At 45.8% G+C, this 15,136-nt stretch overlaps 1 protein-coding gene across 1 annotated transcript; it reads right to left on the bottom strand.

Annotated features, from left to right (window-relative positions):
• Positions 1-240: 240 nt before the first annotated feature.
• Art4 (ADP-ribosyltransferase 4 (inactive) (Dombrock blood group)) lies at positions 241-13,592 on the bottom strand. The gene is made up of 3 exons (XM_057784431.1): positions 13,350-13,592; positions 10,132-10,840; positions 241-1,102 (listed from the first exon to the last, which is right to left on the bottom strand). Exons 1-3 carry the CDS (start codon positions 13,542-13,544, stop codon positions 990-992), a joined length of 1,017 nt encoding a protein of 338 aa, XP_057640414.1. The 5' UTR covers positions 13,545-13,592; the 3' UTR covers positions 241-989.
• Between the last annotated feature and the right edge of the window lie 1,544 nt (positions 13,593-15,136).

Here is a 15,136-nt window from a genome sequence, read left to right as displayed (position 1 = left end):
CTCGTTTATTGATTCCTGTAATGAGGAAGCTTGACGTCAGCTTCAGACACAGTTCTGCCCTAGGGCTCACCACACGCTCCCACCTGTCTCAATTCTTTCCCTTTCTTAGCTCCGCCTCCCCTGAATTAGCTCCTCAGGGAGGCAAATTCTTCTCTCTTTGTGGCAGGGAGGCTGGTAGCAATGCTGAGCACACGTGTACTGCTTCTGCTAATCACACAAAAAAAGAGATTCCTACTGTGCTCCTAAGCTGAATTTGAAAACAAACCCTGGCTGTGTCTCAGAGGCTACAACTGAGTGGTCATCTCTCTCACCGTGGGCCTCTGGCCAACTCATAGGCAAGTGGTGTCCAGACTGGATAAGAACGCGCCTGGCAGAGGCTACCATGCACTTGAGTAACAGGGGAATAAAGACTTTTTCCGGGTCTGGTTAAGCAGCTGCGGCAGGAGAGTGGTCCTTTGTGAGGTTCCTGCTCAGGACAGGAACATTCTGCCCCGTGTCTGTCTGCACCCCTATCTCTCTGTTAGAGCAGTTTGAACGTTAAGACCTTGCTGTGGTTTGAGTTGGAGTACTTTGTACCCTGCTGGCGGCTTTATTTTCCTGGCTGTGGAGTCTTCAGGAGGTGGAGCCTGGCTGGAGGGAGTGAGTCATGGGGGTGGGGGTGTCTTGAGGTTTGATACCCTGTCCCACTTACACATCTGTAGTGCCCGGTGTCCTGGTGCCATGCCTTCCGGCCGTGGTGTTCTGTAGGTTTATAAGTAAAACTTTCCTTTCGAACCTTGAACCTCTGCCTCTGGTTTTGGCCACAGCGACAAGGAAGTAGCCAATATAGATCCCTGTTAGTAGGGATTTGAGACAGTGTCTTCTGCCTTAGTTAGGGCTGGTTTTGAATAAACTTATTTTCTTCCACCAACTTCTGTCTCCCGTGTCCTCTGTGGTGTGGTGGGAAGTGTGGATCTCAGATTCTGATAACCAAAAGATGAGCAAAATGTTTAAATAGTTCCTTTAAAAAGGAGCCGGTGGATTCCTATGGAAGAGATAACAATGCTGACCAAACAGAGGCAAGCAATCACCATTGGATCAGGGGTGCATCTCCTGCTGGAAGCTGGAAAAACAAACAAACAAACAAACAGAGACACAACTTAGAGATGGGTTAGGTGGGAGAGATTTTTAAACATTTTTAAGCAAGGTGTAGTGGCACGTGACTTTAATCCTTGGGTGCCAGAAGCAGGCGGTTCTCTGAGTTCAAGGCCAGCTTGGTCTACAAAGGGAGTTCGAGACCAGCCAGAGCTGTGTAGTGAGGCACTGCCTCGGAATAAAGAACTCTCTCTCTGTCACACACACACACACACACACACACACACACACACGTCTGAGATGGGGTCTCACTCTGTATGTAGTTCTGGCTGGTCTGGAACTTGTTATGTAGATAAATAGCTACTAACTCACAGAGACCCACCTGCTTCTGCCTCCTGTGCATTTGAAATGTGTGTACGCACGTGTGTTTGTGTGGAAGCGTGCACACCGGAATGCAGGTGCCCATACAGGTGGTTGTGAGCCACTAGCAATGTGTGTTGGGAACTGAACTGTGTTCTTCTGACAGAGTGGCAGTGTTCTCTGCTGCTAAACCTTCTCCCTAGCCTCAGACGCAGAGAATTTTCTTCCTTATTCATTGATGTAACACAGTGACTTTCTAATGGCAACATTTGAAGTCAGTTACTTTTAAAAACTAAACTCAAAACAACTCTCCAATATGATTTGAGCCTAAATGCCCCAGGAGCTGTCTTCTTAACACTCCCTGCCTTGCTGCTGGTGCTGATTTGGAAGGTATGCGAACCCTTAGAGAGTGCAGCCTTGCTGGAGGAATTTCTCACTGGGGGCTGGTCTTTGAGCTTTATAACTTGAACCTATTTTGTCTGTTTTGCATTTCCTGTGCACTTAGTGAGAAGCTGTGGTATACTCCTTAGCGCCTTCCACACTGTGGAGGACTGCGTCTCTGAACTGGGAGTCATGGCGGTCAGACGCTTAAAAGAAACCCCACACTAGCTCAGAAATAAGAAATAGGCATTTATTAAGGGGTAAACTCACAAATTAGAATTCTCCACTTGACTGGTTGAATCACGTGACCCAAAAAAGCAGCTGACTGGGCACGGAGCAAGGGGAATGAGAGAGAAGGGGCACAGGCATGTTTGGCTTCCCCAAACAGTAAGAGAGGCCACGCCCTGTAGGCAGGCTAATACAAGTTGTAATACTTCCTACAGCACCTCCCCTTTTTCTTTAAATAAGAGAGTTCTAAACCTAATACAAAATCATATACAATAAGAACAAATATCCTATTCTAACTAGCTTAAGTCTTGTATAATAAATAACTTGGCCAAGCCATGAGAGGAAAGTAACTACACTTATCTAGTCTTCAACCCCATTTAAGATCTGAGAAAGGAAACAATATTACTTGAGTAAACAGGAAGTGCAATCGAGCAACTTCCAAAATGTGCAACAAATGACAGAGATAACTAGCTACCTGGGCAATCACCCAAAGTCTCATTTGCAATGTTGAAGCAACCAACTTTGGATAAGGTCTAACGTAACTGACATACCATTTTCAAAGGCAAGAAACTTTTCAAAACAATCTTATTCTGTCTTGGCAGGATTTGACAGTCCTGTTTTATCCATTTACGGATACTATGTATTTTTATCAGTGGTTGAGGTATGGGCATTTCTTTGCCCAAAGGCCAGTTCTGCCAAGAAGAAAACAAGCTCCCAGTGGAGTGTCTTTGTTGCTCAACATTCTTCTGTCAATTATGTTTTAAATAAACGCTGATTGGTCAGTAGCTAGGCAGGAAGTAGAGGCAGGTCAATAAGAGCAGGAGAATTCTGGGAAGGAGGAAGCCCATTCCTCCACAGTCCCGTCCAGATACCACAGAAGCAAGATGTGACCCGCCTCACCGAAAAAGGTACCGAGCCATGTGGCTAACAGACAAGAATAATGGGCTAATATAAGTTATAAGAGTAAATAAGAAGCCTGAGCTAATGGGCCAATCAGTTTATCATTAATATAGACCTTTGTGTGATTTCTTTGGGGCTAAACAGCTGTGGGACCTGGTGGGAGGACAGAAACCCAGCAGGACAGAAAATTTATGCCTTCACGTCTCCTAAAGCTGTAAGCCCAAATAAATCCTTCTCCCTCTTAAGGCATTTTGTTATAGCATTAAGAAAAGGAACAGACACAACAGCATCCTCTTTAATTTCTGACTCGGAGAACTTAAGTTACTCTGCACGGAAGACAGAAAGAGGTCCAGAGACTTTCTCGGTCTCTGGGCCATCATCGTCATCTTCATCATCATCATCAGCTGCTGCATGACTCCTCCCCTATTGCTCCTGTCCTTATCATCATCTTCATCACTGCCTTGAAAGCTAACCTTTGATTAGTCTGTGTCTGTTTTGAGCCCTCAGCATTAAGAACGTGTGTATTAATGTTTCTATGTGGATGTGTGTAAATTCTAGTGCACATTATGTGAGCACACATATGTATGAAGCCAGAGGTAGAAGCTCAGCATCTTCCTCTGTCACTCTCCACCTTAATTTTTGAGATAGAGACTCTCACTGGCCCTGGAGTTCACTGATTGGCTAGAATGGTCGGCCATGCAGCTCTGGGTTTCCACCTTCTCTACTTCCTTTCCCCCCAGTACTAAATTTGCAATATGTGCCATCACATCTGATTTTTTTTAATGTGAGTGCTGGGGATCCGAACTCAGGTCCTTGTGCTCATGTAGCCGGAGCTTTACTGACTCAGCCATCATCACCCAGCCCCCTTGACATCTGCTAAAAAGGTTACTCTTTAGCTCTCACATCAAACTTAGGAAATATTTATTTTCCTTGTCTTCATTTTGTAACTGATAAAATTGTAGCAGAGGGATGTAAATGTCACATATATAGTGAGGACAGCAGAAGCGGCCTCACTTAGGCTGCTTTCCCTTGGGAGGCTCTTTCCTCAGACAGGTATGAGTCTAACTCTCTCCTCCACCCCTGTGCACCCCCTTTTGCTCAGCGGCTCCTCCTCTGTGGTGCTTTCCTTAACCACCCGTTTTAATATTGCAACTCTCCATACAGCATCCCCTAGGCCCTGGTCCTGCTCGGTTTTGTTCCATAGTACCAACCGCCCAATAACCTACAGTTTGTTTTGTTGTCTGCCTCACCAAAGTGGAATGGAGAATCCCCGAGGGCAGAGGTGTTCCCCTAGCCATTCCCTTAATAGAATGGTTCCAGCACACAGGAAATGCTCAAAGAATATTTATGGGATGCATGACCCCAGCTGTTGTTTAATATGATGATGTTACTACATCAGACACACAAGTGACATTGTTACCCTATAATCCTGTTCATCCTTGGCAGCCTCTTCATAAGAATTAGGACGATAATTTTTATTATTTTTAACTGTGACATCTGTGTGTGGCTCCTGAGTATGTAAGGTGAGTGCAGGGGCCTGAGGAAGCCAGAGGCATCAGGACCACTGGAACTGGAGTTATAGGTAGTTGTGAGTTGGCTGATGTGAGACCAAACTCAGGTTCCAGAGACCAGTACATGTTCTTAACTCCTGTGGTAGTTTGAATGTAACTGACCCCCATGATCTCATAGGAGGTGGCACTATTTGGAGGCACGGTTTTGTTGGGGTGGGTATGTCCTTGTTGAGGAAGCGTGTCACAGCGGGGGTGTGCTTTGAGGTTTCCTATGCTCAGTGTTGCAGTCGACTTCCTGTTGGCTGCAGGATATAGTACTCTCAGCTCCTCCAGCACCACATTTACCCGCATGCTGCCATGCTCCCTACCATGATGAGGGAATCTCTAGAACTGTAAGTGAGCCCCCTCAATCAAATGTTTTCCTTATAAGGGCTGCTGTGGTCATGGTGTCTCAGAACTAAGACAACTGCTGAACCATCTCTCCACTCCCCAGAAGCTGTTTTTTATGCTATCCTCCCAGGTTGAATGAATTTTTCCTTTTTTTGTATTAATTTAGAATATTACTTAGCAAAAATTAGGCACTTAAAATGTGGCAGAGCTCCCCTTTCTGTGTCTGTCTCTGTCCTTACAGTTAATCTCTGTAAGGATAAAGCATATATTTATACCATTAGCCTGCTATCTCTCTTCCACATGCAAAGGACTTCCCAGGTTCTTGCTTTTGCTTGAATGGGTAAGACACCTAAGTCCTGTCATGCTATTTCCACAAGCAAGCACTGTTTCCATTTCATAAGCAGAGTAGCCAGCCCAGGGCTCAGGTGTCGTCACAAGGCCTCATAGCTGCTGACACACTCTGACTCCAGGAGTCTATTTGCTTTTTACCCCACAGGTCATAGTCAATTCTTTTAGACCTGGTCTCAGGCTAGAGCTCACTATGTAGTCCAGGCTGGCCTTGAACTTGCAGCAATCCTCTGTGAAATAACTATTCCTTTACATTGTATGAATATGTGTCACTGTGATTAGAAGCTGACTGGCCAATAGCTGGGCAGGATAAGGTTTGGTGGGAGAACCAGACTAAGGTCACTGGGAAGAAGAGGGGTGGAGACAGAGGAGTTGCCAGCCAGACACAAAGAGGAAAAGTCACATGGCAGAATGTAGATTAATATAAATGGGTTAGTTAGAGTTGTAAGTGCTAGTCAGTAATAAGCCTGAGCTCTCGACCAAGCATTAATAATTAATAATAGTTTCAGTGTGGTTATTTGGGAGCAGCTGCGAGGACACAGAGAAACTGCCTACAATCCTCCTGCCTCAGCCTCCCCTAGTGCCAAGATTACAGTCATAAGACATTATAAGCAGCTCTAAATTATTTGTTCTTTTACCCGTTCCCCTGAGTCAGTCACTCTACATTCAGGCTAGTGGTACACCACAGGCAGGAGGAAGATAGTTCAGAGAACTGAAGTCCAGAGTAAAACGAAACAGGGAAGAACAGTACCGGAGCTAGACATTGGAGCCCTTCCGGTGGCAGAGGGCCTGCTAAGAGTCTTCCACACACCGTCATTTCCTTCTCACCAGCATCTCATGGGGTCACTTTTAGCAATGGCTTCCCGTTTTCATGCTCAGCAAAGGTGCCGAGACCTCGGCAATCCCCCAAGACCACGCTACTCCCCCAAGACCACGCTACTCCCCCAAGACCACGCTACTCCCCCAAGACCATGCTACACCCCCCAAGACCACGCTACTCCCCCAAGACCATGCTACACCCCCCAAGACCACGCTACTCCCCCAAGACCACGCTACACCCCCCAAGACCACGCTACACCCCCCAAGACCACGCTACTCCCCCAAGACCACGCTACTCCCCCAAGACCACGCTACACCCCCCAAGACCACGCTACTCCCCCAAGACCACGCTACTATTGTTCTCCACTGGCAGAGGTCACAGGTAAAACTAAGCTGCTACAAACAGCTGGCTGTGTTTTTCTAGAAGCATACCGAGAATTTTGATGATTTGAAATATTTTGACATAAATCCTTCTTTGTAAAACCAGTGATAAAGAGCAGATTGTGTATTGTGTGGTGTAGTGTGTGTGTGTGTGTGTGTGTGTTTGCCACACATTTGTTTTACTGAAAGGAATTACTTAAGGGAGAAAAACAAATTAAACATTCTGTTGGCATAGTTTGACTCCTGTAATAAACATGAAAATGTTACTATGGTAACTAGTATAGATTATGTAAGGGGCAACAAAGTAATTACAAGAAGACAGGGTAGTTTAAAATAACTTAATTTTTATTTTTTATATTTTCTTCCTTGAATCTGTTTTGTTAAGTTTGAGCCCTTGGCTTATTTTTGAATGTTCAGGTCCTTGGTTCTTTGAACTTGGGTTTCAAGTTCACAAAACTAAAAGGATTTATTTTGACATAAACTAAAAGACTGGGAAAGTTACGTTTTTTAATATACTATTTCTCACTGAGACAAAGACAGTATTCTAACTGGCTAATTTTAATAGTCTGTGTTAGTTATTGTTGTTTTGTTTTTTTGACTCAGGCTGGCCTCAGACTCCCTAGATAAACAGACTGACCTTGAACTTCCAGACCCAGCTCTTCTTCCCAAACCCTGGGTTAGAGGCGTGTGCCACACTGCGTACTATGTGCTGTCTTTTAAAGAATTCATCTCTTGAGTTACCAGGGAAGAGGGGAAGGCAGGCTGACCTGGCTCTTAGGGAATGTAGCTTCGGGAATACACACTAGAGTATGGCCTTTGAACATGTTTTAGGAGAGGATCTGAGTTTCCTGAGGAGTTAGATGCTAGTATTCCAGAACATCCATGAGTCCCCTAGATAGACCTTAGTGGGAAAAGTGAGCCGTAGCAGCTATCTAAAAAAAATCAGGTCCGGGGAGAGTGCACTGACCCTACTTTAGGAAAGGAACTGCCATGAAAATAATTCTATGGCACTAAGATAGGTGTGTTGGTACATGCCTGTAGTCCCAGAAATGCGCGGTGGGTAGTACATGCCTGTAATCCCAGAAACGCGTGGTGGGTGGTACATGCCTGTAATCCCAGAAACGCGTGGTGGGTGGTACATGCCTGTAATCCCAGCACTTGGGAGGCAAAGGCAAGAGGGTCAGGAGCTTGGGTGGATACTAAGTTCTAGAGTAGCCTGAGACCTCATCGAAGAAGAAAAGAAAATAACTAATAGTGCCCCTTTCTTCCTAGGGTTCATGTATGAATCATTTGGATGTAGTTTCCGGAAGTTGGGATAATTAGAACATTATCAATGAACAAGCACAAATGGCTCAAGGGAAGTTTCTTAAGACATCAAGAGCATCTCCTAGTATGGTACCACTGTAGGGTTCAACTGAGAACATCCTGAAGCCGGTTACGGTTTTCCCATCAATCAAGTACGTGCTGACTGTGTCCAACCCAGAGCGTCCAACAGCTCTGTCCTCAGCTGAAGTGAAGGTCGGCAGCCAGACTGTGGCAGACGAGGCTTGGGGAGGGCCTTGTAGAACCACCAGGCTGGCCAACCTCCTCTTTACCTTCCTGCAGAGCCCATGCTCAAAGGAAGAAAAGCCCTTCCTGCAGCAAGCGCTTGGGTCTCTCCTTTTCCCCTTCCAGACACTTCATAGTTGGGCCAGCTGGGAGGAGACCAGATGCTAGTGCCAGCTCTTGGCTCACATGTCTTTTCCCTTTTCAGTTTATGGGGAAAAAAATGTCACCTAGCGTGAAGCCCCCCATATCCACCCCCTGGAGGCTATAAAGCTTGGAATTAACACATTTTTTTGGAAAAAGAAATTTGTTTACATTACAAAAGAAATGGTTATGTACAGCTATGTTTGACTACAGCTCCTTTCATTTGACTAAGAGTTGCACTTTTGATCATAATCTTTTTTTTTTTAAGTCTTCAGGATCCGAACTGTTTCTAGCCTGTGACTTATAGGGTGACTCAGGTATCAGAACTTGTAACACGATTGAATAAAACTCAGAGACAGATACCGGGGTTCAGCATGAAGGTCAGAAGAGCAAAACAACCAGCCACAGGCTCTTACCTCTACCTCAGTCTGAAGTGGCGATCCTGCCTCCAGGAATCTCAGAATGAGACTGACTGAGAGCTGTCTCCTCCCGTTTTATATTCCTCTCTAGTGGTGGGATTAAAGGAGTGTACCACTACTGTCTGGTTTCTATAGCAAGCTAGTGTGGCTACTGGGATTAAAGGTGTGTGCCATATAGACCAGGCTGACCAGTAGGGCTGTTTTACTCTCTAATCTTCAGGCAAGCTTTATTTATTAAAATACAAATGAAATCTCACTATAAGAACTGCTTCCAGCCTAGTGACTTATATGGTGACTGGGAGATAGAAAGAAGGTTCACCCCTCCACCACTATCCATGCACTCAGCAAGAGGGGGCTGACCTGTCTGTCTGGGGACTAAAGTTTACAGGTAACTCCAATTTACCATTTATCATCTGCTAAGGAATGTTTAAGTAAGTTAGCATCTTAGTTTACCTAATCTTCATAAAAAGTTTCATGGGGTTATGTTGCTCATTATGTAGTTTTTTTTTCTCTTTTTTTTACTTGAGAGCTGGGGAATTGGGCTCAGGGCCTTGAGCATGCTATCTACCCATTCTGGCCTTGGTGCTCCTCTTGTAGAAGAGAGACTTAAAGAGATTCAGCTGCTTGGCCAAGGACATCTAGCTGATGAGTGGAAGAGATGGTTATGGAGCCAAGCAAGTGGATCTGGGGTCAAGCTGCCCAGCTCCCTGCCTGGCTCTTGAATACCTAGTTCTCCAGGCCCTGTCCACAGAGGGCAACCAAAGGGCATTGATTTTCATAAGTATGTTATGGTTTCGAATGTTCACTGAAGACAACCAAACACCCAGTGTCTGATACTGTATATGGCTATCTCTGCTAAGTCTTGACTCAAGGTTGAGTTAAAGTTGTGTTTAAGTGGTTTCATTACAGGAGAGCAGTGTGTGTGTGTGTGTTTGTGTGTGTGTGTCTATTGTGATATCTTGAATCCCTCTGTTTTAAAGGTTATTTCCCACAATATTCCTAGAGCTGCTTTTAAAAGATTAATCAATTAAATAACCCACTTCTTTTCTGTTTTTAAATTATGTGTACTGGTTAGTGCTTCATCAGCTTGACATAAGCTAGACTAATTTGGGAAGTGCTGCTTACTGGCTTGCTCTCCATGGCTTCTTCAGCCTTCTTTGTTAAAGAACCCAGGACCACCAGCCCAAGAATGGCACCACACACAATGGGCTGGGCCCTCTGCCATCAACCAATAACTAAGAAGAGGCATTACAAACTTGTCTATACAGACCAATCCTATGGAGCCATTTTCTCACTTGAGAGTCCCTCTTCCCAAGTAGAATATACAGAACTAAATAAAGATAAAAAGCCCCAAAGCAAGACACAAATGAAGAGAAACGGGTTAAAATAAGTAGTGAGAGCTAGTGGGACAAGTTTAAGATAAGGCTGAACATTCAAAACTAATAAGTCTCTGGGTTGTGATTTGGGGGCTGGTTGGTGGCCCAACATGGGGTGCCAAATGTATCAGGTTTTCTCTTGGGGCCAGTGTCCCCTACTCCAAGCCCACTCAGGAAAAATACAAAGAACCAAACAAACCCGCAAAGAGCGATCATGATTGTGAAACATATAGATGCAGTTTAGAGCAGGCTTACCTTTTAACAGCTGGCAGTTGTATGTGCTCAGGTTCCCAACAGACCGCAAGTTTATCAACTCTCCTTTGGGGTTGCTGCTCTTACTTACGACTTCAAATACCTCATAGGGGGGGATCAAGACTTCCTTCCGGAAAGACAAGTCTTGCACAGAGGCACCCAGGCACGTGGCAATAGTAAAGAGTGTCTGGTTTCCAGACGCCTGGGTCTCCTCCCTCAGCAGCGAGGCAGAAAGGAACTGGCCAAACCGAATGGTGGCACCGACATTGACGTCAAACTTCACGTTCTTCATCCCATGGTGCACCTCGTAGCACAGGTCACTGTTCTTCGTGGTTCTCTCTTCCCTCAGCAGCTGGATGGCTGAGGTGAGGTAGTAATGCAAATACTTGAAGTGGAATGACTGTCGGTACTGCCCGGGAGACCCCACAGCCTTGGCCATGGCTGTGGTAAAGTCAGAGCTCACATTGTGATTCAAGGTGTAGACCAAGATGGCCACAGCATGTATAGTGGTCATGCTCTCGGGGAGGGTGTCCTCTTGGCTCAACCAGGTTAAGTGGGCTTTTTGCCAGGCTCTGGAGTAATACTTATGACTGCTTATTTCCTCCACGAAGTAATCTCCTTGGCTTAGCTCCTCCATGACCTGTTTGCTACAGCCTTGGTATTGATCATCGAAAGAATCTGGTGTTAAGTCAAGGTCAACTTTGAGACCAACCTGTAAGAGAAGGAAATCTTGATTTCCGTTATCCAAGCCAGATAGATGGAAACGAGGTGACAGATTTGTTGTGTCCTACAGCGTTTTGCACGGGATGGTCAAGCCGTGTCTATTATAATGACCCCCGTGCTATTCCTACCTGGTCTGGGATTATCGTTATTCATAAGAGGCACACAAAGCTCAAAAGCTCATCTCGCCAGGAAGGAAGTGTTCTGTACCATAGAGCTCGCAGTGTTTCTACATTTTGAATTTGTTGAAGAAATAAAGCACTAACTGTACAGTTTGATTTTATTTTCCACATCCTTCAGCTTCTCTTCACGGATGTTAAGAGAAGGACGTTAAGAGCTGGGTGTGGTGGCTCATGTTTATAAAACTAGCACGTGGAAGGCTGAGGTAGGAGAACTGCTATGAGTTGAAGGCCTGCCTGACTACATGGTGAGTTCAAGGCAAGCCTGGGTTACAGTGTGGGACCCTGCCTTGATGAACAATTAGTAAAAACTCAGGGTCAGAAATTGGGGTTCAACCTAAAGATCCGAAGAGCAAAATAGCCAGCCACTGGCTCTTACTTCAACCTCAGCCTGAAATGCCGATCCTGCCTCCCAGAATCTCAGAATGAGACTGTGTCTGAGAACTGTCTTTCCACTCCCCCCCCCCATTTTATATTCCTTTCTAGGTTTAGGATTAAAGGCATGTACCACTGAGATTAAAGTGTGTGTCATTGTGGCTAAGGGGATTAAACGTGTGTGTTACCATAACCTGGTCTGTTAGGTTGACCAGTGGGACTGTTTTACTCTCAGATCTGCAGGCAATCTTTATTAAAATACAATCGAAATGCCACTACACTGCCTCAACCAAACCCAGCCCAAACAAAACAACCTTATATTAATATATATATTTAACTATACGTCTTGCTGTGTACTGCATGTCCTTGGAGGCCAGAGGTCAATGCCACGGGTCCTCCTTTATTGCTTTCCATTCTGTGTTTTGAGATAAGTTCTCCCACTCAGCCAGGAGCTCAGCAGTTTAGCTGAGGGGTTGGCCAGTGATCTCTGAAGCTCTGGGGACCTGCCTGTCTCCACACGCCTTTCCCACTGCTGGTGCCGGAGTTACAGTTGCCTTCCACCATGCCTGGATTTCATGTGCTTTCTAGGGACCCCCACTCAGGTTGCCATGCTTGTGTGCCAAGCACTTTGACCCCGAGCCTTCTTTCCAGCCGCCCTATCTTAAATGTTTAAACTGTATCGAAGAAAAACCTTGAGTGATAAGTAGTGTTAGGTTCTCCATGGGAGACTCTGGTGAAAAAAGCAAACTTCTTGCTTACTTAGACTCTGACGAAAAAAGGAAGACAACAAAAGGCAAACATGGAATCTAAACTATCCCCCTCCTTCCTCAATGAGGCCACGTGGGTGCAGACAACTTTGGATCTGGTTGCAAGCTGGCTTAAGAGCAAATTCCAGATCCAGTCAGACTTGTTTCCGCAGTGGCTGGCAGCTCTGAGGGCTCTCAGATAACATCTTGTCCTGGGGGAAAAGCCCTCTTGTCCTAGACTTTAGGTTAACCAAGCCCCAGCATGGAGAGCAGAGCTGACTCCCTGTGTGCAGTTTTTCTTCCAAATCTTCTCAAGAAAGCACTGTTCCCAGGGGAGCCGGGTGAGCGGAGAGTGGGGCAGTGCCTAGGCGAGCCTGTCCTCTGGGTAGTGAGGGGACAGCCCACTCCTTTGTGGCGGGGTGGTGTGGGCTACACTTGAGTACTGTGTAGGGAGTGCTGAAATGAAGCTAGCGGCTCCCTGGGTTCCATCGGCTCACTATTGAGAACCTTACCTGAATTACCCAATTCAAACCTAGGCTTATGTCTCAGCAAAGCAATGATGCTTTTCTCACGAACAGAATGCGTCAAAGGGCAAGATTCTGTCCAAGGTCAGTGCTGTTGGGGGTGGAGCTAGAAAGCAGTCACTGTGGTATTTTAAGTGTGTGAGTTATGATGACACGCTGTCTAGTTGCATATGATCTCGGTCCAGTTTTTAAGACCGATTGAATGACATTAGCCAGTACATAAGATTTTAAAACAAGCTTTCATTAACCCCAGCCAAACATCACATTCTGTCAAATATTACCATGTCACCAGATCTCAGGTATTTCCCCGTACCGTTTATCAATAGCTCATTTTCGGTATCTAGATCTTAAGTTAGAATACTCAAAATTTGTGCTGTCCCTACAAAGTTGTTTTGAGTCAGATAGGCTTATTTCACATGATTTGTCCCTTGGAAACAGTATTTTAATACTTAAAAAGAATCAGGAAAATAGCTCTATGCCAGATCATCAATTATAAAAAAAATATACTTTTTTTTTTTTAAATAGCAATTGTTTCCCTCAGTCTTCACTGAGATCCTTTGCTCTTGGATTGTGGTGTCTAAGTTTTTATCACTGAGGTGGCCACCAGGTATATGTCCATACTAGTGGTGCGTAGGTCGCACAGATCACCTAGAGATCCCCTTTTCCATTGCCCCTACCTCAGTGCTCCCCGCGGGGGTCTGCAAGACACAGAGCAACAGCAGCAGCCACAGCGATGTGACCTGTTCTCCTGGCAGCCACAGCTTCATTTTCCTGTCCTCCATACTTGGAAGAAGCATCCTCTTGGATCTACTGGTCAGTGGACAGCAGTGGCGCTTTGGGTCAGAAGCGCGTCGTTGCCCTGAAAGTCGCATCCCGGAGAGAGCTCTAGAGCCCTCCTTTGGCCTCTTCTATCTTGGCTGTGTCTGAGGTTCTGCTCCTGCCGCGGCAGCTGCGATTTTGGTTGAGCATCAACAACCGACAGCTTCCTCCAGCTCCTTTGTAAAGTTGAAGTCTCTGAAAGAGCTAGACACGCACGGCACACAGAGATTGTGGAGCCTAGTCAGTTTCAAATTTTAAGAAGGTAAAGCCCTTCTCCTTATCTAGTCAGCATTCTGGGAAATGCCAAGGGTCTGCTCAGGGTCAAGCGCTGCAGTTCAGCCTTGGCTTTCCCAGAATGGCAGGAAAAAGCATGCTCATTAGTGCCTGGGGCCAAGTCCCATTATCTGGAGCCCCAGGCTTTCATTGTGAGCCATACCAGAGGCACGCGGAGCACAGCTGGGGAGATGCAATCTTAAGGTGGGCCTGTGTCAGGCTCGTCTGGTGCAGCAGATAGCCCTGCCCTGCACAGCCCTCCACAGGCAGCACACACTTTAAACGTATACTTTTGCTGCTTTTCCACAGTGCCTTTGAAACATGCCCATCCGGAGATGGTGACTGTTGGGTTCAGAGTTTTGAACATTTATTTCTTCTGAGAACTTCAGGACCTCCATCCGTGATTCTGTGATTAATCCCACACCCAGGATTCAAGTCAGCACTTTCACCGTTAGACACTTCCTGCTAAACTGAATTCCCGTCCACTCTCCTCCTGACCTGTCAGATGCTGCTAACTCACAGATGTTTGCTATTTATGTTTCCTGCCTCTTATCTCACGCTGAAGAGAAACCAAATCCTCTTCTTGGAAATCCTGGCCTCACTCGCTTTTTGCAGCTTTAAAGAATGCCTATCCAAAGTCTCTGAAAACCATGGCAGTTCTTCCTCAACAGAAGATCGGAATATACATGGAAACCTAAAAGAGGAAGCACAGGTTATCCTTATCTTCCAAGCACAAGTTATTGCTTGGAGAAGCCACTGTTCTGATTTAAATTTTGGCTTTATACCCCCCACTCACATGCACACACACCACAGCAGAAATGAAGCCACAAAACTTTGTGTACTGCTTTTCCTTAACATTTATTTATTTGTTGTGTGTGTGTGTGTGTACAACTTGAGGATCTTCCTCCGTCATTCTCCAACTTAGTTTTTGACCTAGGCTTTCACTGAGCCTGGAGTTCACAAATCTGGGCATACAGGCCGGGGGAGCCTCCTGGCTCTGCCTCCTCAGCCCTGGGATTGCTGGCCTTCTCTGTGCTCTTTTTGGTGCCGCTTGTCTTATGAGTTCTGAGGTCCTCACGCTCAGGTCCTCAGGCTTGCAGGGCAAGGGCACTGCCAGCCGCACCATCTTTCCAGTCCTATTGATTAATTTTTCCAGAGATCTTTGTTTTTGAGACAAGGTCTCATGTAACCCAGGCTGGCTCTGAACTCACAATGGAATTGAGGATGATCCTCATCTTCTGCTCACCTCTCCCTCCTGGGTATGGGGATAGCAGAATGAACCATCATAAACTTGTTTATATTGCACTGGGGAGCAAACCCAGGGCCTTATGCTAGGAAAACTTAGCTACATCACAGTCATCGCCTTAATATT

This window comes from Chionomys nivalis, chromosome 1 (genome assembly GCF_950005125.1).
Source record: "Chionomys nivalis chromosome 1, mChiNiv1.1, whole genome shotgun sequence".
Lineage (NCBI taxonomy): Eukaryota > Metazoa > Chordata > Mammalia > Rodentia > Cricetidae > Chionomys > Chionomys nivalis.
Note: the sequence above shows the minus strand (reverse complement) of the source record. Positions and strands in the feature narration are given on the sequence as shown.

Excerpts from the sequence above, each read along its gene's own strand:
- Art4 (XM_057784431.1), bottom strand. The coding sequence starts at position 13,544 with ATGCGACTTTCAGGGCAACGACGCGCTTCTGACCCAAAGCGCCACTGC. Across the intron at positions 10,841-13,349 it reads CCCCCGCGGGGAGCACTGAG|GTTGGTCTCAAAGTTGACCT; the intron begins GTAGGGGCAATG and ends CTTCTCTTACAG. Across the intron at positions 1,103-10,131 it reads CAACTGCCAGCTGTTAAAAG|CTTCCAGCAGGAGATGCACC; the intron begins GTAAGCCTGCTC and ends TTGTTTTTCCAG.